The sequence below is a fragment of the Thunnus thynnus genome, chromosome 20 (assembly GCF_963924715.1).
Source record: "Thunnus thynnus chromosome 20, fThuThy2.1, whole genome shotgun sequence".
NCBI classification, from domain to species: domain Eukaryota; kingdom Metazoa; phylum Chordata; class Actinopteri; order Scombriformes; family Scombridae; genus Thunnus; species Thunnus thynnus.
In genome coordinates, this window is record NC_089536.1 from 20,747,497 (window position 1) to 20,772,131 (window position 24,635).

Consider the following 24,635-nt stretch of genomic DNA (forward strand, 5'->3'; position numbering starts at 1 on the left):
TTTGTATTTTTGTTTGCATGTATTGAAAGATTATAGGACATTTAAATTCAGTTTCTGGTAAACATTTCAAAGTATGTGTTCTAATGTGAGTATGTGAGATACCAGGCAGGAAAGTTTCCTGTCTGGTATCAGTTCAAAACAGTTAAACACTGCCTGACACACTCGCCTACAGTGTAACAAGATCTTTTTTGAACCCAGAGATCCTGCAAGATAAAGAAGTGCCTGGCAAGGACATAAAAGCTTAGACTGAGGTAGAGTACATTCTCTTTTAATGGAACCTTAACATGTAGGAGTGGTAAACATGGTCATCATCCAGATGTAATTAAGTTTTCCATCAGTCATTTGTGTTTAAGTTCTAACGAAAATACATGCTAATCAAAGTACAAAGAATTGTTTACTGGGCTCCTCTGGTGCTCAGATGTGAAACTGTACTTCATCGAAATCTACAGTAGTTTTTTTTCTTGGAGGTGCATGGTGCCCCCTTGTGGAAAATGTATCAACTGCTCATTAGTCATAAGCTTTCTGCTGAGTGGTGAAAAATAATCTCTGTGCAGTATGTGTGTCAGTAGACCAACTCTGTTATCCAACAGAAAATAACACAAAAATCCATATATTTAGGCTCTTTAATGGGAGGAACATGTTTTATTAAATTACCAAACAATACAACTCTCCACAGCCAAACAAAATTACATTATTACAAGTTCTATTAAGACATTTAGTATAAAAAACCCTATCAGGCTACATTATCAAGGAACAATTAGAACAATTAGAAAAGGTAAAATAGCTATTGTTGATGTTTGAAGTTGTGTGCGTCAAAACGTGAGGAGACAACAGGTCGCCCAGTTGACCTTTCACCCAGATGCCACTTTTGCAGGGTTTGCATCATCCTGCAAATCACTCTGCCTGACCTTTAACATTGCGTGTCACTGGAAACCGCCGTCACGGGTTGCTCTGATTGGCTGAGACGGCTCAAAGTGAACAACTGAGGCTGCGGTTGAGAAGTGGAACATTAAATTGAGCTTATGGGAACTTGTACCATGTAACACCAATATTTTCACTTTAATTAATGAAATACAAGGATGTTTAAAGTTAAATTTCACAAAAAGTTCACAACATGTTTAGGGTCTATCTTCATGTTTTCCATGATTGTCATTTATAAAAAATGGACTATAGAACACAAAAAGGGATCAATTAGTTTAGTTTGTTTGTAGCGGTCAGTATTATGATTATCAACCATGTCTTTATGGTCAACATCATACCTCTGATGGTCTCTTCGTGCTACCATCTGTGTGAGGAAGAACAGTTGGACATATTAAATAAATCACCATGTCTGTGCAGGACAAAAGCACAGTGTCATATATTTAACAAAGGACATTAGAGGAATCTAAGAAGACAAGTTTAAGAGAAAGAATACAGGAATGTATAATTGCCTGTAATCCATCCCCTTGGTCCATGACCTCACCTGTACAGTTGTTGTCATAGAAGTGCATTCTGATGTTGCAGAACTTGACAACATAGAATATAATGGCAAAGAACAGGCCAATCCCAGTTCCGATCAAAACGTACTTAATTTCTGGAAAGAAAATAACCAGCAGACATCATACAGCCATTAACAAACAAGATGCAATGTAACACGTGTGACCGAACAGAACGTGAGTTTAGGGAATGCCAGCTCATGTTTAGCCCTCCTGACACACTGAATGTGTTTGTATGTAAGTGAGGGAGGGAGGAAAAGGAAGGAAAGATGTTTGATTTCACAACTTGTTTACCCTGCAAAAGTTAAAGGTGTCAGTCATAGTACCATGCTCCGTTCCGCAAATTAAGTTGCATCATCATTTGCAATTTGAATCCTGAGCATCCAGGAGTCATAGACGGGGTTACTGCTGGTTAGCGTGAGCCAACACTCTCATGAGAGTTTGATCTCTTTGACAAAACAATGGTAATAAATTATACAAACATTACCGTCAGAGGAGTTTTGCTTACAAAGCAATTCATTTCACTTTTAAGACACACTGGAAACACTTCAGTTTCCAGCAGTTGGAAGCTGTCAGGATTCAGCCAGGATTTCAACACAATGAGCATGAAACCAAACATGTTTTGGTTATAGTCTATATTTTTATTAATGTCAACAAATCCCATGAATAGACCAAAGCAAAACTGTGTGTTAGTTTGACCATCTTGTCATACTTTGTGAATTCCCCACCCATCTGTGGCACTCAGCCCCAAGCCCATTGGTTCCTACAGAGGAAATAAATCTTTAAAAACAGGTCAAAAATATATAGTTTTTTAAAAAAAATTAAGGCTAATTACATCAGTTACTAAAACTTGGGCACTGTTGTTTTTAGAAAATATTATTTAAACAACAGGAATAAATAGTACATTTGTTTGGGACTATTTTCAGCCACGGATTAATACATATTTTGTGGACTAGTGAGCATTTACAGCAGCTGTATGGTGTATCTGATACTGGAGTCGGAGTCTATATGTTCATTGTAATGAAGGACCATGTGTGACATGTTTGGCTTGTTGAAGTGCTCTTAAGAGTATTTGGATGACAATGGAGCATTATGGCACAGAGGAATATGTTTTGGCTATGCAGGTGAGATTTATTAGTAGGACCGATTCATAGTTGGTTTGAGTCTTTTCATGGGATTTGAAAGATATAAGAAAAGAAAAAATTTAATATGGTGAGCAGTGAGATTTGAGTCACGCTGTTGTTTGTCTTGCATTGTGCTATTTATTCTTTGCAAAACATCTTTAATCTACCTTAGAAATCGACGCTGTGGTGCACGCTAACCCACCTAGTTTTGTGCCAGATTCTTCTCCATCTCCTCTTACACCCATCAGCAGATACTCTGAAACACATTATTTTCAGGTCATGAAGACAGACAGGAAGGAGGTGACACCACAGTGTTGTTTACATCAGATAAGACTGAGCTTGTCAGGGCTCCATTGCTCAAGACTTAGTGATCATGAGGCGCTTTTATGCCTCCGCAGTATATCCTCCACCCAAAAAGCAACAACAGGGTGTTAGATCTTGCGAGGGATAAGCAACTGTAACACTTCAACTAACCATGACATGAGGTAAACAAGAATAGGCATAATAATATTTTAATCTTGGGTGTTTCCTCTCAATACTCAATGTAAACAAGTCACAAAAAACACACAGATCATTAAGGCTACAAAATGAAGACCATACAACAATAACAGCTGAAAATATAAAACTGCCCCCCCAGAATATGTATTATATTATTCTTGTCAGTGAATATTACAATAGCCTTTGTGAGAGAAAAATCTGATTGGTTTCAGGATAGTAACCCTTTCATTTCTGAAGCAAACATGATAGAAAATGAGGCTAAGATTAGAATTAGAAGATAATAATTATGAATAAAAGAGATTAATATAACATTTAAAATGCTGATATTTTTGGCCTTCTCTGAAGGCCTAGAAGGCCCTAAAGGGCCTACTGCTGGTTACAGAGGTTAACCTCTGACCTCTTGGCTCCTGCCACTTATAATAACATACAGTAAATATCACACATAGACAAATGTAGATAAGGTTTATACCAGGGCACACTTACACTGTTGTCAGTAAACTCTCAATGTAATGTGATTAAATCAAAAAGTATAGACTTGTTCCATTGATAAAACTTATTTAAGACATGAAAACAATTAATCGAGCCTGTAATGGTCTGTACTTTTTAAAACACACACACATGCACACAACCACACACACATAGGTAAACACAAACTGTTCACATGCTTATTTTAGTCCCAGGTTGACATGTGCTTGCTGTTGGGTAAGTTGACAGCATGCAAGAGCCAGACTTTTAACATTTTTTTAATGTGGCAACCTTATGCCCTTACATAAAAACAAAAAAGCATTTTTAACAAGCTTGTGTTTATCACAGAATATTAAAGAAAGAGAAAAAAGTCACAAGATACAGAGTTTATTGGACATAAGGTCATAATTTAAAGAAATACAAACCACTTAGCATACTACTACGAATTTTAGTAGATTAAACTGAATAAATGGCTCTGGAATCTGAACTTAGTTTAATTACCACTACCACTTTTTTACAAACTGTGTCACATTTTTTGTGGTTTTAGCTATCATTCTTATTCATTCCTTTCAGTTATGATATTATTGCCAGCCTCATTAAGAGCCCCGTGCACATGGCACTGATAATATTAGTAATTGGACAGGTTTCAAAAGTTAATTCAGGCTCAACCACTTATTTGGGATGACAAACGAAGATCAGCAGTGAACATAAATTGTTAACCCAACTGTCAATTGAGGAGTGTACATAATGTATCGTATGGGCTAGCTTAAAGTGAGCAGGTATGTGAATTGTATATTTAGATGAATGAAACGCCAAGGTCCAAAATTTGACAATGATCAGATATGTTGAGTGGTTTTATGATTTCTGGTGTACACTTTCACTTTGGCTTCATGCGCACAAGAAACATGTGTTCATACTCAAACCTTGATAATCATTCTTGTGGAGAGTTTTGGGCTTTTGTGTTGCTGAAATTTCAGTTATGCTCATCTGTACATAAGGTAATTACCACCAGAATGAGTCTAGGATTCCAGTTCATCTTTGTTTGGTCAGCTCTTGGAGGGGCATTTATATAACTGACGAGCTGCTGCAAATAGCAGCTTGTGTTAGAAGCACCTGCTTATATTAGACAGTACAATAGCAAAAGAACCACATCCATCATGTCTGCTTTCTGACACATGCTTTTGCAGCTAGAGCTGGATTTTAAGTAGAAGACCTGCTAGGGCATTAGCTCCAGTTGAGGAGCTATTTCCAAAGTACCCTTGAACCAGACACTAAGTCAGCAGCTGCTCCACTGTAGCTGCTCAGAGGCCAAAAGACAGTGGAGTGGTGAGGCATGCGTGTCTGTAACTAAGAGTGGAGCAGGGTGTTGCTGAAACAGAGCATACACGCTCAGCAAGTGGCTATCTTACATTTTTAAACCGCCAGTCACTCTCTTTGGCAGTTCCTGACAGTTTGTTATATTTCACAAGACCTTAAATAAGAGCTTCACACAGCCAAACACAGAACACAGCCAATCAATAAACAAGAAAAGTGAATCGCCTGCTAATATGTAACCTTTTAGAGCACTACAGTCACCATATTACAGAATTCAATTATAAACAGGCATTTCACCACACAAGTCAGGAGAGGTTAAGTTCCTTGCTGAAAGACATGAGCAGGAGTTTGATCACTGCAGTGTTGAGTGTTGCACGAACTGAACCTGTGACTATTCATGGGGCGATCTATGTGTTATGCACTGTATCAGTCTGTGGTAATTTCAGTTTAAAGCATCCTGAGTGTTGGCAGAGATAAAGTTTCCAGTGACCAGAGAGTGACCTCTTACATAACGTGACATGTCCAGCAAGCAGAGCATGGACAGTTTGACACCTCACTGTGGCTTCAACTCACAGCCCTAGTCAAGAACAAAACAACACTTTTTTGATCGAGAATAACAATTTCAGTAAAGCGTGAACTGACTGCAAGATGAAAAATGTATTTTTGAGCCAATGGGCTTTACCATCATCAACATGCACACTGTTTCCTGCCTTAAATATCCAACTGTATCCAATACATCTCCACAGCATGTTCAAATTATAACACATCTATGTACGGCTGAGAGAGATTATTCATTATTCACTATTAACACACAGATGTCAATTGTACTCACCAATGATGAGGACAGCTCTCATTAAAGATGACAAACACCCACACGTCTGAAATGGTCTCATCTCTCCTGATGTTTCTGAACAGTTCACTGGCTTCTTGATGTGCTGCAAGTCCTTTTCTCATAAATACACGAAATGACGAGCCATTTCCTGAACTTGTGGGTTTCAAATCTTTGCTGATAAAGACATTATGCGTCTGTCTGCATGTCATCGAACACCCTATGAGATGGTAATGCAAGGCCCCTCACATTTCTTGTGGTTAGTTTTAGCCACTTGAGTTTAGCTTCAAAACGTGAGATGCATTTCTGCTTTGGCACATGCCAAAGCAGAAATGGTTTGGTACACATTTCAACAATAAAGCTCTGTTGCAACTGTTGTTCATGCAACAGTGATTTACACTACATCCACGTCATGAAAGCTTTTACTTTGCTCACTCTATGGCATATTTTTTTCCTGGGAAAATTCAATTTGAAGCAGACAAAATTCCAGCAATAATTTTAATTTAAAGTACAACTTGGGTCCTTCTTCAGGGTCCCTGAAAAAGTTCACCAGTGGGTGCTCTTCCTCAATTTATTTTCTGGGTTAACAAATGAACAAATGAAGAAATAAAGAAAGTAATACACTTTGCAACGCCGTTCCTCACAATGTTTCATCTGCCCTGCACCGGTACTATGCGCACTGAAAGCCTTCAGGGGCAAAAGGAAGAAAATGGAGAAAAGAGGACGAGGAAAAGAAAGCCAAATATAGAGGTATGTCATCTTATGTTAACATTAAAATGCCATTTTTTGTGTAATGTTAGACATTTCATTTCTAGTAGCTAGTTAGCTAAGTAGCAATAAAGCTAAAGCTAGATAATGATGCTACAATAGCTGCTGGACCCCTGATAACATTACAGATTGAAGGATATGAGACTGAATGGCAAGCCAGTAGCTAGTTAACTGCTCCTTCCTAGAATGTAAGTCATTGTGCTTAAATTTCACTAACCAATATCAGTGATAATGGCTAACGCTATATCCATAAAAACATAGATTTCTGCACTGGGTTGCACCAGCTACGTGTAAGCTGGCATGAGCCACTTGGCATCGTAGCACATTGTAGTAAGCTAGATGGTGAAATATCATATCAATAAATTAGGTCTCTACTTGATTACTGTGTTGTAAAATGGCAGAAATTAAAGAAAAAAATCATGTGTGGCAGAAAAACTGCTGTTTTACCATCAGTGAGTTCTGTGACATTTTATGATTTACACTAGAGACATGTGTGTAAATATTTAGTTGTTACTTAGAGTTATGTTGTAATTATCTCCGTGGTGCAAGCTTTTATTTTAGTAATGCATAAATCACAACTTAGTAATAATTTATGTTATAACAGGCTGCAGTAGTTGTTTGTCCTACTCTGCAGCTACATGTTTTTCCTTGTAATAGGTTAATATCTACTCTATAACTTACTTGATCTAACTATAACTTTGTTGTCCATATTTTACAATAGAATAAGTGGGTGGTGATGAGGCAGCACTGGTGGGGTAACATGGTGGTTGAAATGGTGGTGGTGTGTGTGTGGTGGGGAGGGGGGGAGGGGGGGGGGTCACCAAATCCTAATCTCGCCTAGGCCACCAAAATGGCTAGAGCCGGCCCTGAAACTTGCTACACATGACACACACTGACGCAGATGACTGAAAGAGAGATTTTGATATTGATATTAAAATATTGAATTACATTTGAAAATGCTACATCCTGAGGCTGATGCTTTATGCAAAAAAAAAGCCCGGGTCAGGATGCTGAACTCTATAAAGTTGCTCTATATACCACTTTTTCTCCTTCTCTGTGAACCTTGGAAGTAGGTCAGGTTTTACCGGATAGCCCTACTCTACTTCATACCTTTTGTTTCACAGGAAGCAGTTTTTTTATGGTTCGTAAACTAAATCAACAAGGAAAAAGAGGTACAGTAACATACAAAAGCAATGATCACAGAGTAACAATTAAAATGATAAAAAAAATAACAAAAAAAGCATATTAAACTATTCACTTATTGCAGTTGATGTAGGATTTGTAAAATTTTGGCACTTAGACACAGGTTACTGGTGTTGTTTGGGTGGAACCGCTTGTGTTGCCACAGCAGATATGATACTCCTTGGACTTACTACTGCCAATAACATATTCAGTATCTCAATTCAGTCCAGACTGGATCCATCCCAATGGCTTCAGAACTGGACTCAGGGTATGCACATGGTGGTGACATATCTTGGGTATACCATGAAGTTGATAGTGTTTTTGGCAGCTGATGTTTAATATCTTGACTTCTTCATGCGATGATGTAACTGCATTTGAGGTGCTCTTCACTGATTGGTCAGCCACCTGCCCTGTCAACCACTGAGGGTATCAGTTGTTCCAGTCCTGTCATCACTCCCCTAACACAAGGCAAATACAGTAATGGCTGCGTATGTGATAAAGTTAATAATGTGATAAAGTTATGCCACGTTGGAGCTTCAGGCTGTGGCTGCTGTGTTATAATGTCACTATTGACTTTAATACAAAATGAATTTAAAAAAATTCAAATCACATACCTGAGCTAACTGTTGTCTATCTTTGATTTTATGGCTATGAAATCAGTAAAATACACTTATTTTTCAGCCTCTACATAGGTCAAATCATATTTACTTGAGCAATGTTGGAAAATTGTGGGGAAACACTTGACCTTTAATCATCTTTAAAAACTACCACAACATCTTGTTCCACTCACAAATCTACTCAGTAATGGGTTTTGATTTCTAAAGTGACTGACTTGACAAGTTTCATTTTAACTGCACAGAAAATAACAAATAAATGTGTCATTTGTTAGAAGACTTTGCTGCCATGTGAAAAAGTAATACTGTAGATGTGTACTTTGAAGGAAAAGACCATGAAAAGTTAAGTTGCTATGCTAACATGTAGGCTTTATAGGGTTATACTGCCTGTTAATCAAAATACTTTGACATAAAGAAGAGCTTTTTGTGGAAGTTATTTTCTGCTTTTCAGAACTGTATTAATATTTACCTTATTAAACCATATTATGTTGTTGATATATACTTATATTTTATATATTAAGGGTTCACATTAACACACATGTCATCTCTATAATTTGATTACTTTCCTCCTGAAAATAACACAGATGTAGTATGACAACAGACCTGTATCAGTCTGCTATGTTGGATTATGTTTAATCCCTCAATGATTTGTGTATTATATGTCATTATATGTGAAAAAAATCTTCATATCTTGGCTGTGCCTGATATGCCCCAGCTGTCCTAGAGCTTCCATACCTGGGTTTACTAGCCTGTCAGTCTTGAAGGCCAGTTACCGCCCTGGCTGCCTGTCCCAATTCTCAGCGAGCATGAACGAGCATGAGCCAGACTGCTTACCAGCTCCCTGTGGCTTCACAGCCAAGCATAACACATGTGGGTGTCAGTCATGATGACACAAACAAAGGCTGGATCCTGTCTCTGCCACACTGGGCTACTTTTATTTGTGGGATACTGTTGTCCAAACCACTGTGTCTGCTATTTTCTTGTTCTCTTTGTAGCTGAAGTAATTATGAGCCAAAGCAAACTGAATTGTTGGTCAAATCTTTTATGAATGTAGAAGTTTATAATTCTCTACTGTATCTATACTGTGTGGTATGTTCCAAACAGTCATGTATCCATCAAGTTGTAGCTCTACAACTTCTGTATAAATTCTCACACACAACCCTGTCCAGCTAGCACTACACATGTTTTGGTTTTGTGCATGTTCTCTCCTATTTTGCTCATTCTCTAGCCTAAGTTCACTGTTCACTAAACCCTTAACCTGAGCAGCATTTGTCAATTTATAGCTTTGTAACCATAAACAGGCATGGTGGTCCTGTCAAGCTGAGGATTTCTCCTCATGTTGAATCGTTGTGCATGGGGCTCTACTAAGTGCAATACTTGCATTGAAAGAGCTTGGAGGGTGGTTTATTTTTTTGAACCTTTCTAGGTTCAGTTGTTAGTATGTCCAGTAGGTATCTTATTCAACAACAAGCATTACTTCCAAGACCAAGAAGCTCATCATTCATTAAGTAAATTGGTTTGTGGAGTTACATTTTATGTAAAAACCTGAGTGAGTACCTTATTACCTCCTGAGGAAGTTGGATTTGTGAGATCACAACATCACAAGATCATGCGAGAATCCATCTTGTCAGGCTTCAAGGTAAGACAGTGATAGACAGATGGTTTATCCAATCACCTGCCAAGTTTTTTTTTGAATGTGCCTGCTCTTTTCCAAACAGTTTCCATGGATGACTTCTCAGATGGTTCTGTGTAAGAAACTATCTGACGTGTCAGGTTATACCTGTTAAGACTTAGGGTAACGTCAGCAGCTGTCATTGTTTTTATGGGATTTGTTTTATTCAATTATGAACTTGCCTTGGACTTTGGCTCTGGAACTTGTTTGTTGGTCTGAGTTTCTACTCAAGTATAATTCTCCATATGTAAACCATGCACTGGCTCAAAATCAAGCTACCACTGCAGTATGCCATGAACAGTGTTAGGCTACTTCAAAAATGTAATCAGTTATTCATTACTCACTGAAAAAGTTACATTACTAATTCCTCAACAGCTGGGGTATTTAGTTACATTACTTCACATTACTCAACCCAACTCCATCAAAAGTATGCTCCAACAACTCCAAAACCATCACAACCACACATTGCATCTTCTGTACTTAACATGTAGAATTAGAAAACTAGACATAATGTTGCATCCTGTCTTAATGCGTTAACAACATAGACTGTATAAAATATGGACGTACTCACCATGCGTCACCCACTGGTTTCTGAAGAGCAGTTTTGAAGCTCAAAGTGAGCCGTTCTGGCTGTCGCCATCTTGGGAGTGACTGACTCTGCCTCACTCTCGGCCAATCCAAAATGGGCAAAAAGGCGGGCTGAATGGCTGAAACAAGCAACCTACCGGCTGGCAGACCTGTCACTCAAAGCAGCCATGTCCGTCATTATGCATAACTTTACAGCTTAATAAAATTTAAATGGGTGAGTTATAAAAAAATTCACCCCCTGTACAGTTGTCATGAATGGGGAAATTAGCTATAACCATAGACCAAAACCGATTTTTGTACCAGGCTGTAAACATGTTTATTTCTGCTGTAAAGTTGGGCATTTTAACATGGGGTTCTATGGGGATTGACTTGCTTTTGGAGCCAGCCTCAAGTGGCCATTCGAGGAACTTGTTGGCACTTCCACATTGGCTTCATTTTTCAGCCCCGGAGGTTGCCGCTTGGTTAACAAGCATACAACCTAGGTTTAGAAGTATTTACAGATCACAAACAGCAAGCATTAGCCCTGGTGAATGCATGCAGGACTCCAGAATTCTTCACATTAAAGCCCTCCAAACTATAAACAAAAGGCACGTGATTCCTGACTGTAGGCTTATCTGTTGCTAGCTAGCTAACTAAGAAGACAACATATGAATAACATCAACAGCTATGGAGTTACCAGAAGGCGTATATATCTTCTTTTGGGGAATAGCTAGCTTCCAGCCCGTTCAAGACCAGTCTGTTCTCTGAGGTAACGGAGGATTACCAATATGAATAATTTAATTACTGAATTTCAAATTCTCTTACACTATTTGTTAAGAAAAACAGCAATAATTACTTCCAAGCACTGTCCACAAATGAATGAAACTACAAACTTTTTACAGCAAGTATTTCATACTCAAAAGACAGATTGTGGATCAAGTTTCAGTTTAACTACTATTATAGCATGGGTTAGTTTTTTTGGCCAAGGCATATGGTTTAAATCTGGCAATCTGGCACAAGCACTGGATCTAATTTGCTGTTGGAGGGTTGGAAGCAAACAGAGAAAGGTGTGAAACAGATTAGAGGAAGAGGTCTGGTGTGAGAGGAGAAGCAGAGGGAGGCCCATATGAGGCCTTACTCTGAGCCAGACATGACTCCAGACAGTAAAAGAGAAAAGCTCTCAAATACAGCATCTCCGCCTACATGAAATCCCCACATTGCTTAGCAAGTAAGTCTATACCAAAACAATGCAGAGACTTTTCCTTTTTAAAAATGAACATGCCATCTTACACAATATTTATATTTGACCAATTAACTGAATTTGATTTGTATCCATTGCATATCAAGGCAGAACTGGTGCAGTTTTAAGAGATATTTTTACCTATTTCATGCCATTTAGTTTTAGTCATATTTAAGTCATCTACATTGTTTTAGTTTTAGTCTAGTTTTAATCGACTAAAATCTAAGAGGTTTACTTAAAGTGTAATGCATTATTTATTTTTTCTCTAAAATTTCCAGTTAATTTTCTGTATATACATGGATTGCTCTACAAACTCATTATAGACTCCTTGTTATTATCGCATGATATTAAGGTTTGAACACGCAATATGTCTATTTATCTTAAAATCAAATACAAATAAAACCAAGTCTCATATAAGCTAAAAGAAACAAGAATAAGGTCTTGCTTTTTTCAAATGACCATCTCAGACAATAACCAAATAACACATTGAGCATAACACCTACTCTCCCTGAATAATTAGATAAAAGCTACTGTCTCCATTGTTGGAAAAAAGTCCTCATCTTCATTCATTGTGACCAGTAATCCTGTGCACCCAATCCATGTTGCTATGCCCTCCTCCTTTGTAGGTTGTTCTTTAGAGTCACTTCTGTACTTAGAAGCACTTAGAAGAGCTGTTGAAATATTCTGCTTGTGTGGCCCACAGTGGCCCAGTCTTGTCATTGGAACTCTTCTGTATCTGTGAGGCTGAATAAGGGAAAAAAGAAATCAAATCCTGATTTTTCTCTCACCCCCTAACCTCCCCTCTCTCACTCATACACATGCACACATAGCTGCAATCTGTCTCTATACTACATTTCTGCTCGTTTCTCTCATCATATGTCTAACATTAAGTAACTGTAACATTAAGTTAATGTGAACATGAAGTTTAACGTTTTTTTGACATGTCAGTGTGGTACTGAAATCTCAATGTAAACATTTCTTCAGATGTGCATTCTTCTATTTGTTACATATTTGTTTCAATTTGAGGACAGTGAAACTTTATCTTACTATCTTGTGTCAATCAATCTTTTAATTTACAATCTAGGATTAGCAACTCTGGGTCATTCACTTCTCTAATCAGTACAGGACAATGGTAGTTTCTTTTAGCTTGTATTGTATTACAAGTTTAGCAAAAACACACCAGCTCGAGTTAGTTGATAAAATAACGTTAGCTTGATTTCATATGCAAATGTAACTTCAAGTTAGTTGTGTTTTTACCTGTGATTGTTGCTACGGTTTACAAAGGGTCTTGTTTTCCATGACATCAAATGTGAAATTCATCCATATGTGTGCTCTCTTCCCAACTTGTCATTTGTCTCATTTTTTTTTGTTGACAAAAGTGTAAGTAGATTTTGTTATAGTTATTGTCATCATAAATTAGTTTTTATTCAGTTATTGTCTTGTTTTTGTCAATGAAAAAATGTTGTTGACGAAAATTATTTGTCAATGAAATAATATAGATATTAATACACAACGAAATACAGTTTGGCAGCAATCCTCAGTGTAGCAGCTTGGATAAAACCGAATAAATAGAGAATAAAATAAAGTAGTTAAAAATGATAAAGTATTATACAATTAACACTGGTCTAATGTAAAGACCATTTTTGCAGAACATAGCAAATCTTTCTGCCTGAAGCTAGTCAACTAACATGCAAGGTTAGCATTTGACTAACTGAGGTGTGAAAGGTGCAGTCTGTAGAGAGGCAGGCTGTTACCTTATGAAATACAACATGACAGAAATAGACTGGCTTAAATATGGCACCTTGATGGAGCACAGCACTGTGGATGTTGGAGCCATGGAGTCATGGAGTTGTTGTTGGGTCCTGGAGGGCTCAGCAGAGACGTTGATTTCATGCTTTAAAAACTCAAATTACAGGCCTATACACTTTTGAAACGATATGTAACCCCATTAAGTACAATTCAAGAATAATTTAACTCATTACTTCAGTATGGTGATGTGGCTGGTGAATGAGCATTCCAACAACCAATGGAATAGGTAGCACATGAACAGCAGTGATGAAAAAGGTAGTACATAGAAGAACAAACCTTTACATTAAATGTAAGTATACTGACGGACACACAACAGGGAGCATGTTCTTTAAAACAAGCTGAGACACAAAGTACCAACACTAACACTTTCTCCATTTAGGGAATGCACAGGGTCAACCCTCACATGTGACCTCATCCATTGACTTCCTCTGACTCACAAAGGGTAACAAGTCAACAAAATGCCCCTTCCATTTCAGCTTAATCTCACAGCAACAACAGCTGCATTGGTCCTAAAACTAGACTACCCAGTCATACACCTTAATGATAACAACATGGTAAACAGAGCTTGAACAACAAGAATTAACCCAGCCCCGCCATAGTCATATCAGTCTGCAGACATCCTCCATAGATACCAATCCCCACCTCAGGGACTGTCTTGCTAATTTGGCATTTGTGATGCAATGGCCTATATCAGAGAGCTTGTTTCCCTGGGTGACAGAGACAAAATGATGTGCTAAAATTATAGGTAAAAGTTAGCCAATGGTGATGGCAATCAGGTAAGTACACACACCTCTTTGTGTTGTCTCCATGTAGACACAAATGATAGATGCCTCATCTTAATTGACAATAAGGCCCTCTGTCATCATTTTGAAGGTGCCTAACAGTAAAGAGAGGGTCCATGAAGGAGCCTATCAGCCTTTACTGCTTGGTTACAAAAATAACCAATGACAGTGTCCATTTCATCCTGCTGGCCTGCCTTGCCCTGCCACTCGACACCCACTGGTTATTCCAATGTGAGCTAGCTAGCTGTGTCCTGTGTTCCTGCTCAGTTTGGCCACACCGACCTGTGCGTCTATTTTGGTATCTTCTGAGCTCGCTATCAGGAGCCTGACCACACCAGTGCATTTGAACATGGATCTGAGGGCTTGACTCACTTTGGTGAGTTTTCTCTGTTTCTTCGACTTTAAAAGAAGTGTTTGTTTACTAGGAATGACGACCACTAACTAGAATTTATTCTCAGCAGGTGATTCTGCACCGTATTCTTGGATTCTACATTGAGGATTTGTGTTTGATACCACAGTCTAGATTGGATCGTCAGCATGAAAGACCCATCACCAAGGTGAGGGAGCAGTGTGATTATATGGTTGTTTACAAAGACATAAAAAATACTGCTTGACAATGGATATAAGATAAGATAGTTAATATTTTAGATATTGAGCTAAACATTATCACCCAAATGTGCAAGAGACAGAGAGCATGTCTGTATTTTATTGCTATAAAATCATTGCATACTCCCCACTGTTACATTATTCATTGTAATATTTGCACATCAGTTAGGAAAATACAAAATGATCTTCCTAAGGTTGCAGATGTTTACACTGTAGCCAAATGGGCTAGTTCATTCCTTATTGCTATAAAATCATTGCATATTCCCCATTATTACATTATTCATTGTAATATTTGTACATCAGTTAGGAAAATACAAAATGATCTTCCTAAGGTTGCAGATGTATACACTGTAGCCAAATGGGCTAGTTCATTCCTTAGGTATAAATACACAAGCAATGCTGGGAAAGTACCGTGGTTGCTAACTGATCTTAGGTTATGAGAGCTGTTGGCCACCAAAGTCTCCTGGAAAGCGAAAACATTCTGTAGGTCAAGCTCAAGATACAGTAAAGTCACTCGGTCCAGTAATTTTTCCTGGGTTTAGAGCTCCTTAATAATAATAATAATAATAATAATAAATAAATAAATAAAATTTGTCTTTTGGGCTGTAGTTAATTTACCCACCACTGTTTTTCTTCATATAATCTGTGACCGAATTATATAAACATGAATGGCTCTTGACAACTGCGAGTACTTTCGAACTATTTTATGTGTACATTACATCATACAGTTTAATGCACAGATACAACGTACAGTACAATGATACATGGAATTTCTACAGTTATATTTGTCTCAATCAACCTTATCTGCTTATAAGGAGAATAATGATTGTGTGGATAGTTGGAAAGTTGAGTGATATGCCAGTGGCTATGCTCCCAGGTCAGGACATATAAATGGGTTAATGAGCTATTCTAAGACCTCACCCAGATAGCTAAAGTAAGCTACAGTAGAGCAGCTGCTGCTGAGGCGCACTGTGAATGATGTGATGATTTACTTGCATTTCCTAGGCTCTGTGGTGTAAACTTGCTGGCACGATTATTCTCCTAAAGCTTTGCAGAGGAATTGTCTATATATTAACTGTACAAATTCATTAAATGTGAAAAAGATATGACTGCATTTGAAGGGGACCTGTGTGAAGTGTGAGTCTTGCCTTTAAAATGCACTCATATGAACAATGGAAAAGTTCTTTTTTAATATAGTTCCTATAAATGGAGTAATAGTTGTTCTCCTACATGTACACCTACAGTGTGCTTAGTGTTTACAACTTAAGGCACCATACAGTGCTCTAAATAGACAAGAGCATGGTTTGAAGTGTTTGTCTGCTGCCTGCATAGTGACAGCATGGCCGAAGCCGGCACATGTCATGTACATAAAGGTCATCAGTGCACTACAGAGTTCAAAACCATTTATAGTAATCATGTCATTCAAACAACCTATTTGTGAGTTTTTGAACTGCAGAAATGCTGAAATGCTAGCTATATACAGTGTGTGACTAAGCCGACTGGTTTAAACACTGACACTGATTTTGCTATCTTTTTTTAGGAAGTTCACGTATTCCATCACCTCTCTGATGTCAACCTGAGCTGGGAGAAAACCAAAGGATCTACAGGGCTGTAGGGGAGGCGAGACAGGTGATGCACGAGACAGAAAGACAGTTGTTGACATCATGAGCTGTGTGGAAAAGCGACACATGAGCCATCGGGTGGGGAGCATGCTCCACCATCGCTTCCCTAATGGCTTCACTGACTTGTTCATGGACGAGACTGATCGTGAGGTCAGCACTCTCACTGATCGAGCCTTCCGAAGTCTTTGCATCGGAGATGACGCAGTTTACAATGACGAGTTCTTGTATGGATACTCACCTTTCAGCTGCCACAAACCGTTGGCGGGGGAACCCCTTAAAAAGACTCATCATAAGGAATCTAAAAAGCAAGGGCAAAATAAAAATGACAAAAAAGTGGTGCCCAGCCACGGACAGCAGAAGAACATATCCCACATGTCGTCTTTCCTCAAGGCATTGAGTGCCACAGAGGAAAGCTGTGAGGGGATGTTAATTAAAAATGGAGGTATGACAGACTCTAATGGGGAATCATGGGATAAGTCGGCACTTCGCAGCATCCAAAGGGAGCTATCGGAATTCTCCTCGGATTATCACACCAATCTCACAGACAGACATCACAAGAACCATCATCGACATCACTCCAGTGATGGTTCATCGAACAAAACAGGCAAAGATGCCCTTCTCTCAGGGAAATCATCAAAGATCAAAAATGGGAAATCCACTGTCAAACTACGGAAGCTTAATATCAAAAACTTTTTCCTCCACAGTGAGTTCAGCCCTTTCCAAACATGGAGAGATTTTAACCAGTTCCCCTTTGGCCAAGAGGACACAGTCACCTCTATTCTCCCTACAGATAATATCCCTAAATGGTACGACTTGCCGTTTTACAAGGAGCTGACAGAGGCACACAGAAAAGAGACTCTGCATACAGAGGAGACACAGTCACACCAGAAAGCAGCAGTTGAACTCCCTCCTCCCACTGCTCCTAAACCCATCCCTCCCCCTTCACCACCGAAGGTCCTGCCAAAGCCCTCAGCTACTATTGCTGAGAAGAAGTCATCAGACAGAGGTGATGGGAGTGCTGCCCCCTGGAGGCGCAACAGGTCCAGGGCAAACAGTACTGTTTCAGTCAGTCAGCTAGGGGTACCACCTCAGGACAACTGTTCATCAACAGTGAATGAAAGTCCTTTGTTGCTCAAAAAGGAAGCGAGATCTGTGGAAGTGAAAGCAGTTGAGGAAGTCAGCTCTGTGGCCTCTACTCCGTTCAGCATCTGCCAGCTGATGACTCCCCTCATTCCCTCCAGACAACCGACAGAAACATCAGAAATCCTGCAAGCTGTCTTCTCCCCCTCTGCGCTTGACCTTCCACTAAGACCACACTCTGAGGCCAAACTTACCCCTGAACCTCCAGTTAAGCGAGATAGCTACAAATCACTTGCCTCTAGCATCCTCTTCAACCTCAAAGACAACAGGAAAAGGGTAAAAAGCCGTTATAGCCCACCTAAATTCAAAACATTAGAAGTACCTGAGAGTGGCTCCCAATCTCCGCAATCAGATCATCTGAAACATCCACAAGCTGGATCTGATGGCAATGCTTCTGGCTTAAGCACTCCTGCCATTTTTAAAGATGGACAGATAGTTTGCAGTCCCCTTTTGGAATCCCCAACTGTTGGTCTTACTAAGCATGATATTGATCAGCCTCTCTCAGATGATTATTTGCTATCAAATCTTCTGCAAACTAAAAGGGAGGCTGCCGGTAATGGTGAGGAAAATCCCATCTCCTCTATTATACACTCAAAAAAGAACAAAAGTCCCATCGCTAAAAAGCAAAACTATCCTTCCCTGAATTTGTACAAGAAAGCCAGCCCTGTCAACAGTGATATGAAATATCTCCAAGTCCCCTTGAGTACCAGTGCCCCTGAGTACATAGACCAACCAGCTGAGACAAATGAACTTTCACCACTCACACTAAACAAAGAACTTTCTCCAAAAGCACTGCCAACAAACACAGGGCTTTCGCCAAATACTTTAAATGTCAACAAAGATCGTTCACCGATAATTTCACCCCATGCACTTGAGAAAGAGGGGTTGTCATCAAATGTATCAGTAGGGAAAAGACCACTAAATGTACCAGACAAGGCAAAGTGGCCTGCAAAAGACATAAAAGAAAAAGACTCTGGCACACAGCCTTTTAGTTCTAAGGAAAGGGATACTACTGGCCAGACCACGAGGACAATGGATGTCATCAGAGCAGCAAAGGAAGCAATTAATGCAACAAAAAGTAAAGTTCTATTTGTAGCTCAGTCAGAGAGCATCAACAAACCAATTTCAGACATAGAGGAACTGAGGGGAAAAGAAATAGATGAGATGTTTGCCTATTCAAAAGAAATGATTAGCAGCAGGCGGGAAAGTTCAGTAGCAGAAAACAACGATGTTTTATCTCAAAGTGGAAGCGAAGCATCTGGTTCAACACTGGTTGGAAAGAAAGAGCCCCCGCCAGTCCCAAAAAGAAATTTTGCTAAATCTGATATTCAATTGGCTCTTGACAAACAGCAAACACATAACACTGACAAACTCACTAATGATGATTTGGGGGAAGCGAAATTAGATTCACCAGCAAAAGACAGTGAATCTGTCCAGAAACGAGGGCGGCTCAAACATCTATTCTCAGCCAGACAGAACAATTATATAAAATGTCAGAGATACACGGTGATGGATGATGAACAAGGAGGCAAGTATGAGGAAGGTGATCTGAAAGTGAACACAAGAACAGAGAAGGATGAGGAGACGATGTCACTCAGAGAAATTAGAGATAGTGAGTGTATAATTAATGATTTGCATGCTTTGAAAGAGCTGGAGAGAGCACGGCTTGGCGACCGTGTTCACGAGAATGCAAAGAACAAATTAGGAGTTGTTAATATAGATGAGGAGGCGAGGGCTAAGAACGATTTGATCTCAAGGGAGCTTAGGAATATTAAAAAGGGCATGCTGTCTATGAGAGGGAACACATCAGCTAAGAGAGAAATATTTACGAAGAAAGAGAAGGAGCAGAGTAAGCCCGAGGTTTTCAGAAAGATAGACGGCAATGTCATTGTCAACAAAGCAGTTATAAATGACAATTATGACAAAGCCAAATTGGCACTTGAAGAGATCATCACAGAAAGGCAGATAAGAAGAAATAAAATGACAGAACAGGATGCGAATCCAATATTAGAGGAGAATGCTGGTGATGATATTTATGTAACAAGGGTACAGCAACGTAAACAATCTATGAAAGATTCTTTGACAGAGTCCAAGGAAAAAGAAAAAGACCTAAAAGAGAGGTTAGGTGATCTGAGAGACCACAATCACATGAGACAGATCCTATCAAAAACTGAACCTAGACTCGATGAATCTCACAGATCAGGTGGCAGAATAACTTTCCCAGGCATGGACAAAGTTGGCAACGAGCCTGACGCACTCCTAAATAACAAAGCTAAATATGTGACTGATAAAGTAACTGATAATCCCAGCTATGTTGCTGATGATTCAGAGGATCTGATAAATGAAAATGAAGACAAAAACCTAGATACTCCTCCTGTTCCTCCTAGAAGCAAAAAAGGAGGGAATAGAACAGATGGAGGTGTTACTAGGGAGACAGATAGTTTGAAAGATATAGCTGTAGAAAATATCTTAAACAAAGATGGGATAGGCCTACCTGAAAATGGTGAGGCACACTCAGCAAAAGAGATGAGAAGCACGGGCTCAGGAAAACAAGACGTAGATAGTGACCTTTTCACGAAAGAAGCTTTGCCAAGCCAAAGTGAATCCAGTTCTAATGAAGAGATGTGTGACGCTGTAAATAATGCAAATTTGAAATCCACTACCGGAACTGATGCAGTTATATGTGACAACATTGCTCCTTCAGAGTACCAACAATCTGAAAATATATTGTGTTTATCACCAGAGTTCAGAGAAAAAGAATATAAAGCAAATAACTTGCAAACTGACATGAGCCCCACTAGGGAAAGCATATTTGCAAACAACAATGCTAAGGCACAGGAAACAGGCAAAGTAAAGCGGAAGGCCCCTTTAAAACCAGACAATTTAACCATGCCAGATGAGCATGTAACTAAGAATTTAGTGGCAGAAGAAGAATCTGACATAATACATACCGCTAGTGAGGAAGTAAATGTGGATGCAGAAACTCTCAGTGAAATCCCCAGGGGTATAATATCACCCTTACTCCTGGTAAATGGTGTTAGCGTTACTCAGAGCCCACCAGATCAAGCCAGCTTGTCCTCAAAATCATCCTACTTCTCTGTGGAGAGTGCACTGCACAGAAATACTGAGACTGAGTCAAATGTTGACCAATCTCTTGAGAACTCAACTGGAGAGGTGGAGGAACTTGATGAGTTAGGAGAAAATGTTTCAACTCGAAACTCAAAACAGGATTCAGAAAGGACAGAAGTGGAATATTATTCTTTAAGTGATCATGAAAGTGAGCCAGAGCTTGTAAAGCGACCAATAAAATCTCAAAAAGAGACAGAAGGTCTGTACAAGGAGGGCAAAGAAAGAGAAAATACTATTGCGGGTCAAAGCTTAAGTCATGATGAAAATAATCAGACACCAATGTCACCCTCTAACATTTTCTCACCAACTTTGGGGGTCCCAGCCTTATTCAAAGTCAAGAACAACACTTTCAGTAATAAGTTGAAGAAGACTGTACAACCCTGGTCACCAAGAGGGAGTTTGAGTGGTTCAGAGAAGGGAGAGGAGGAGTTACATCAAGTAAAGGAAAATCCAGAGATCCTATTGGCTAATGAAACTGTTACCAGTGGCAGCACCTCAATGGCAGATGAAATCTTCAAACCTAAAGAGATTTTATCAAAACACTCAGCACCCCTGCCTCTCTCTTCTTCAAATCTGCAAAGTGACAACCCAAAGAAACCCCAGGCTGGAGGGTTCCTTGCTGTCCCACAGGAGGAAGACAGATTTTCTGGGGTGACTCCATCATCTGAAGGCGTGGAGAGCTTAACAGCCAGCACAGCTGACACAGCTGATGACAAGGGAGTGAATGCTGATAAACCAGCAGAGCGGGAAGTATTAAAGGTTCCCAGTGAACGCTCTGGGTCCACCTGCAGTGGTAATGAAAGCCAAATGGGCCTGCCCAAACCTCCAACTGTCTTACCCAAATCTGAAAAGGCTGTTCTCAAAGCCTTGAAGCTGACCAATAGAAGGATAAAGAAGGAGGAGGCCCAGAAGTCGCCCCACAAGTCATCTCAAAGCAGCAGCAAACACAAATCGGATAGACACAAATCCGAGCTCAAAAGCAGTAGTAGTAGCAGAAATGGCAAGAGCAGCGAGAAAAAACACAGAGAAAAAACGGAAGATGGTCATCATCACAATGAAAGTCACCATGGAAAAAGCAGCAATGACAGGAGTGAGCCACTACTCTGTGAAAGAAGAGGCCATGACAGTGAAAACCAGCATCACAACAGAACAGAAATGAGCCGCAAGACTCGAAGGCAGAGCCTTGATTCAGTGAAAAACAATAACCAGAACACTGAAGCACTTCCCAGAGTTGCAGCAGAACGGCAAGGCCGCAGGACTGACCGACACATTCGAGATAAGCCAGAGCAAAGACATTATAGCAGTGATAGGGTCATTAGTAACGTACCTGTGTACAAAGCTCATGTTGGCGATAGACCCATATCAGACAGGCCATTCCAACGGTCGCAAAGCATTGATAGGTACTTAGGAGATAAAGTGGAGCGCAGGCTCAGCGCCGATATGTCAAACAATGAAAAGCTTGATTCAAGAAGCCAGCGCATCGAGAAATCCATCATGGATGAGCTCCAGCAGAGAGGCAGAGCCAGAGACAAGGTGAGCAGAGACAACCCACTGAGAAGGAGTCACAGTATTGACACGTACAGCTCAGATGTGTCTCACCCTTCAGTCCTGTCCCGCCAGTCAAGCCACACCAGCCACACCAGCCAGCTTTCTCGCCAGTCCAGCATCGAACACACCATTGTTACGCAGTCCTTCCCTATGACTCAACGAAAGCTCCTCCAGGATCCAGACTCAGGGCAATTCTTTTTTGTGGACATGCCCGTACAGGTCAAGACAAAAACCTTCTTTGATCCTGAAACAGGAAACTATGTGCAGTTGCCAGTCCAGCCACCTGAGGGTGCTGTTCTCAAGGCATCCCCCATGGAAGTTTTGAAACCACCACTGGTTGTTTACCACAGCTTTGTCCCAGTGCCTCTGTCCCCCATGGCTAAGAAAGCCTCCATCAAAGCCCCTCATATGGAGGCAGAAGAGTCTGAGTTGAGACACCTAGAAAGGTCGAAGCAAATGAACTGTCAGGACGGAAATCCGTATTTAGAGCCTGTCTACGGTCAACATGACCACATGTTAGGGGAGTTCCTTGGCACTGAAGAGCTGGACTGTCCGAGTTGATAGGTTTGAAAGGAAAAATCCACCCTCCTCTCATGCTGTTTTGTATCATTGATTTGTGATGTTCTTTGCATTCCAGGAATTATTTTGTGAACTTCTTGTTTCTGTGTACCAACCTTCAACCTGTCTTGTCTACTAGTGATTTCCTACATTGTTTTGAAGGATTTCTAGTGAGCAACAGCATTTCACTGATGGATTTCTCTCTAGTTTATTATTACACTGGTACAAAATGGCAACTCTTGAAAGAAACCCTTGATGCTGTTGAACACTGTTGTATCTATATGTTGGGCCGGCTGTATACAGAATAGGAAAAATACTCCATAAGCAACAAAATGGACCCAGAAATGCAAGGTACATCGCCAACAGCTGTTTAATTTTCAACAGTGTGTTTCAGAGTGGATTTTTCCTTCAAGATTAAGTATTTTCTCAATGCAACTTGTTGATTCTTGTTTTCCTTTACTTGCCTTAAAGTTTCGTGAGACACAGAAGTTGTGTGGGCTTTATGAGGGTGAGGTCTCTATCAGATTTGTGAAGAGTGTAAACTTGAGTGTAAACTGACAAGAAATAATGAATTTGTTTATGAATGATTGTTGTTGTTGAATGCAGTTGTTTGAATAGAGTTGAAAGATTTGTGTAAGATAATGTGCAATTTTCAAGAAAGATAAGAGACATGGATGATCCATGTACATAATGTATTTAAGTGTAAACAGAGAGGGTAACCTGAATGTAAATGTGGAATATTTATTGTAAATGCTGAGAGTTTGTTATGTTCAACTACTGTGATGTTGGGGTCTCCACTATTTTTCAGGTATTGTGTCTCTTTGTTTTATTATGTGCAAAGTTTGTTGACTTGATATTTCTGTTTTTCCACAAGACAGTTTGCAGTCACATCAGTTATCATTAGATACTTGAAACAAGTAGAATTCATTAAAAAATTATTATCTTTCATTTGTGTTATTGATTTCAACTGATCATGTCCACAACTAAATTGTCAAAACATTTTGCATGCTAAAGTTGAAATTGCAGTTACACTTGTTGAATATGTTTGATACACCACATATTTCATTTATACTTTTTAAAAGATTGAACTAGGATTATTGCAATTTTAATAAGCAGAGGACATGAAGGAGAATTGGTTTTCCAAGTTTGTTGCATTGGCATTTTTCTAACTAGAGTAAAGCAAGGCTGTATTGTGGCTGTGATCCATTCCAATAAAAAAACAACTGTTGTTACAGATGTTTATTGTCCTTTTGTTGCTTTTTGTGCATAGTCATTCTTATCTAAACCAAATGTAAAAGTAAATTACTGCTAAATCTGTTGTTTCTAAATATAATGATTAGGATGTTATGATTGGTGATTTAGTTATCAGCCAAACAAGGTAATGACATTTTTTGTATAACTCTCTCAGCAAGCAATGACACACCACATGTTCACCATTGTTTTTCACCATTGGGTGATTAACTCTTTGATCAATCAAAATTTCAAATTAATTCATGGGATGTTTATAATTTGGAACAGAGTTATGGTGTTTGTTTGTTTTTAAAAAAAAATTCTCTTGCTTGAAATTTTGCATATTTCAGTTTTTCAAATCACAATCACAACCTGATCCTGATACTTAAGAATTAGAATTATATTGTAGTTTTGAAGCTCTATGCTGCCATCTGTTGGTCAAATAATGTAAAGACAAGAGTGA

The 24,635-nt window shown here is 39.3% G+C and overlaps 2 protein-coding genes across 3 annotated transcripts; one reads left to right on the forward strand and one right to left on the reverse strand.

Annotated features, from left to right (window-relative positions):
* Positions 1-602: 602 nt before the first annotated feature.
* LOC137172220 (transmembrane protein 273-like) lies at positions 603-6,595 on the reverse strand. Its single transcript, XM_067576519.1, has 5 exons — positions 5,709-6,595; positions 2,802-2,855; positions 1,463-1,573; positions 1,260-1,285; positions 603-988 (listed from the first exon to the last, which is right to left on the reverse strand). Exons 1-5 carry the CDS (start codon positions 5,767-5,769, stop codon positions 911-913), a joined length of 330 nt encoding a protein of 109 aa, XP_067432620.1. The 5' UTR covers positions 5,770-6,595; the 3' UTR covers positions 603-910.
* Positions 6,596-14,556: 7,961 nt separating this feature from the next.
* LOC137171545 (uncharacterized) lies at positions 14,557-24,179 on the forward strand. 2 transcript variants are annotated; one of them, XM_067575543.1, is made up of 3 exons: positions 14,557-14,715; positions 14,798-14,896; positions 16,486-24,179. In XM_067575543.1, exon 3 carries the CDS (start codon positions 16,610-16,612, stop codon positions 22,943-22,945), a length of 6,336 nt encoding a protein of 2,111 aa, XP_067431644.1. In that variant the 5' UTR covers positions 14,557-14,715; positions 14,798-14,896; positions 16,486-16,609; the 3' UTR covers positions 22,946-24,179. The 2 variants fall into 2 exon arrangements, with proteins under 2 accessions (XP_067431644.1, XP_067431645.1); XM_067575544.1 differs by having other exon boundaries at positions 14,562-14,715; positions 14,801-14,896.
* Positions 24,180-24,635: the final 456 nt, after the last annotated feature.

What these genes read in the sequence shown, in the direction of transcription:
- LOC137172220 (XM_067576519.1), bottom strand. Translation starts at nt 5,769, where the DNA reads ATGAGACCATTTCAGACGTGTGGGTGTTTGTCATCTTTAATGAGAGCT. An exon ending in GAGAGCTGTCCTCATCATTG is followed by an intron (nt 2,856 to 5,708) that starts GTGAGTACAATT and finishes AATGTGTTTCAG; the next exon opens with AGTATCTGCTGATGGGTGTA. An exon ending in AGAATCTGGCACAAAACTAG is followed by an intron (nt 1,574 to 2,801) that starts GTGGGTTAGCGT and finishes TTTTCTTTCCAG; the next exon opens with AAATTAAGTACGTTTTGATC.
- LOC137171545 (XM_067575543.1), top strand. Translation starts at nt 16,610, where the DNA reads ATGAGCTGTGTGGAAAAGCGACACATGAGCCATCGGGTGGGGAGCATG.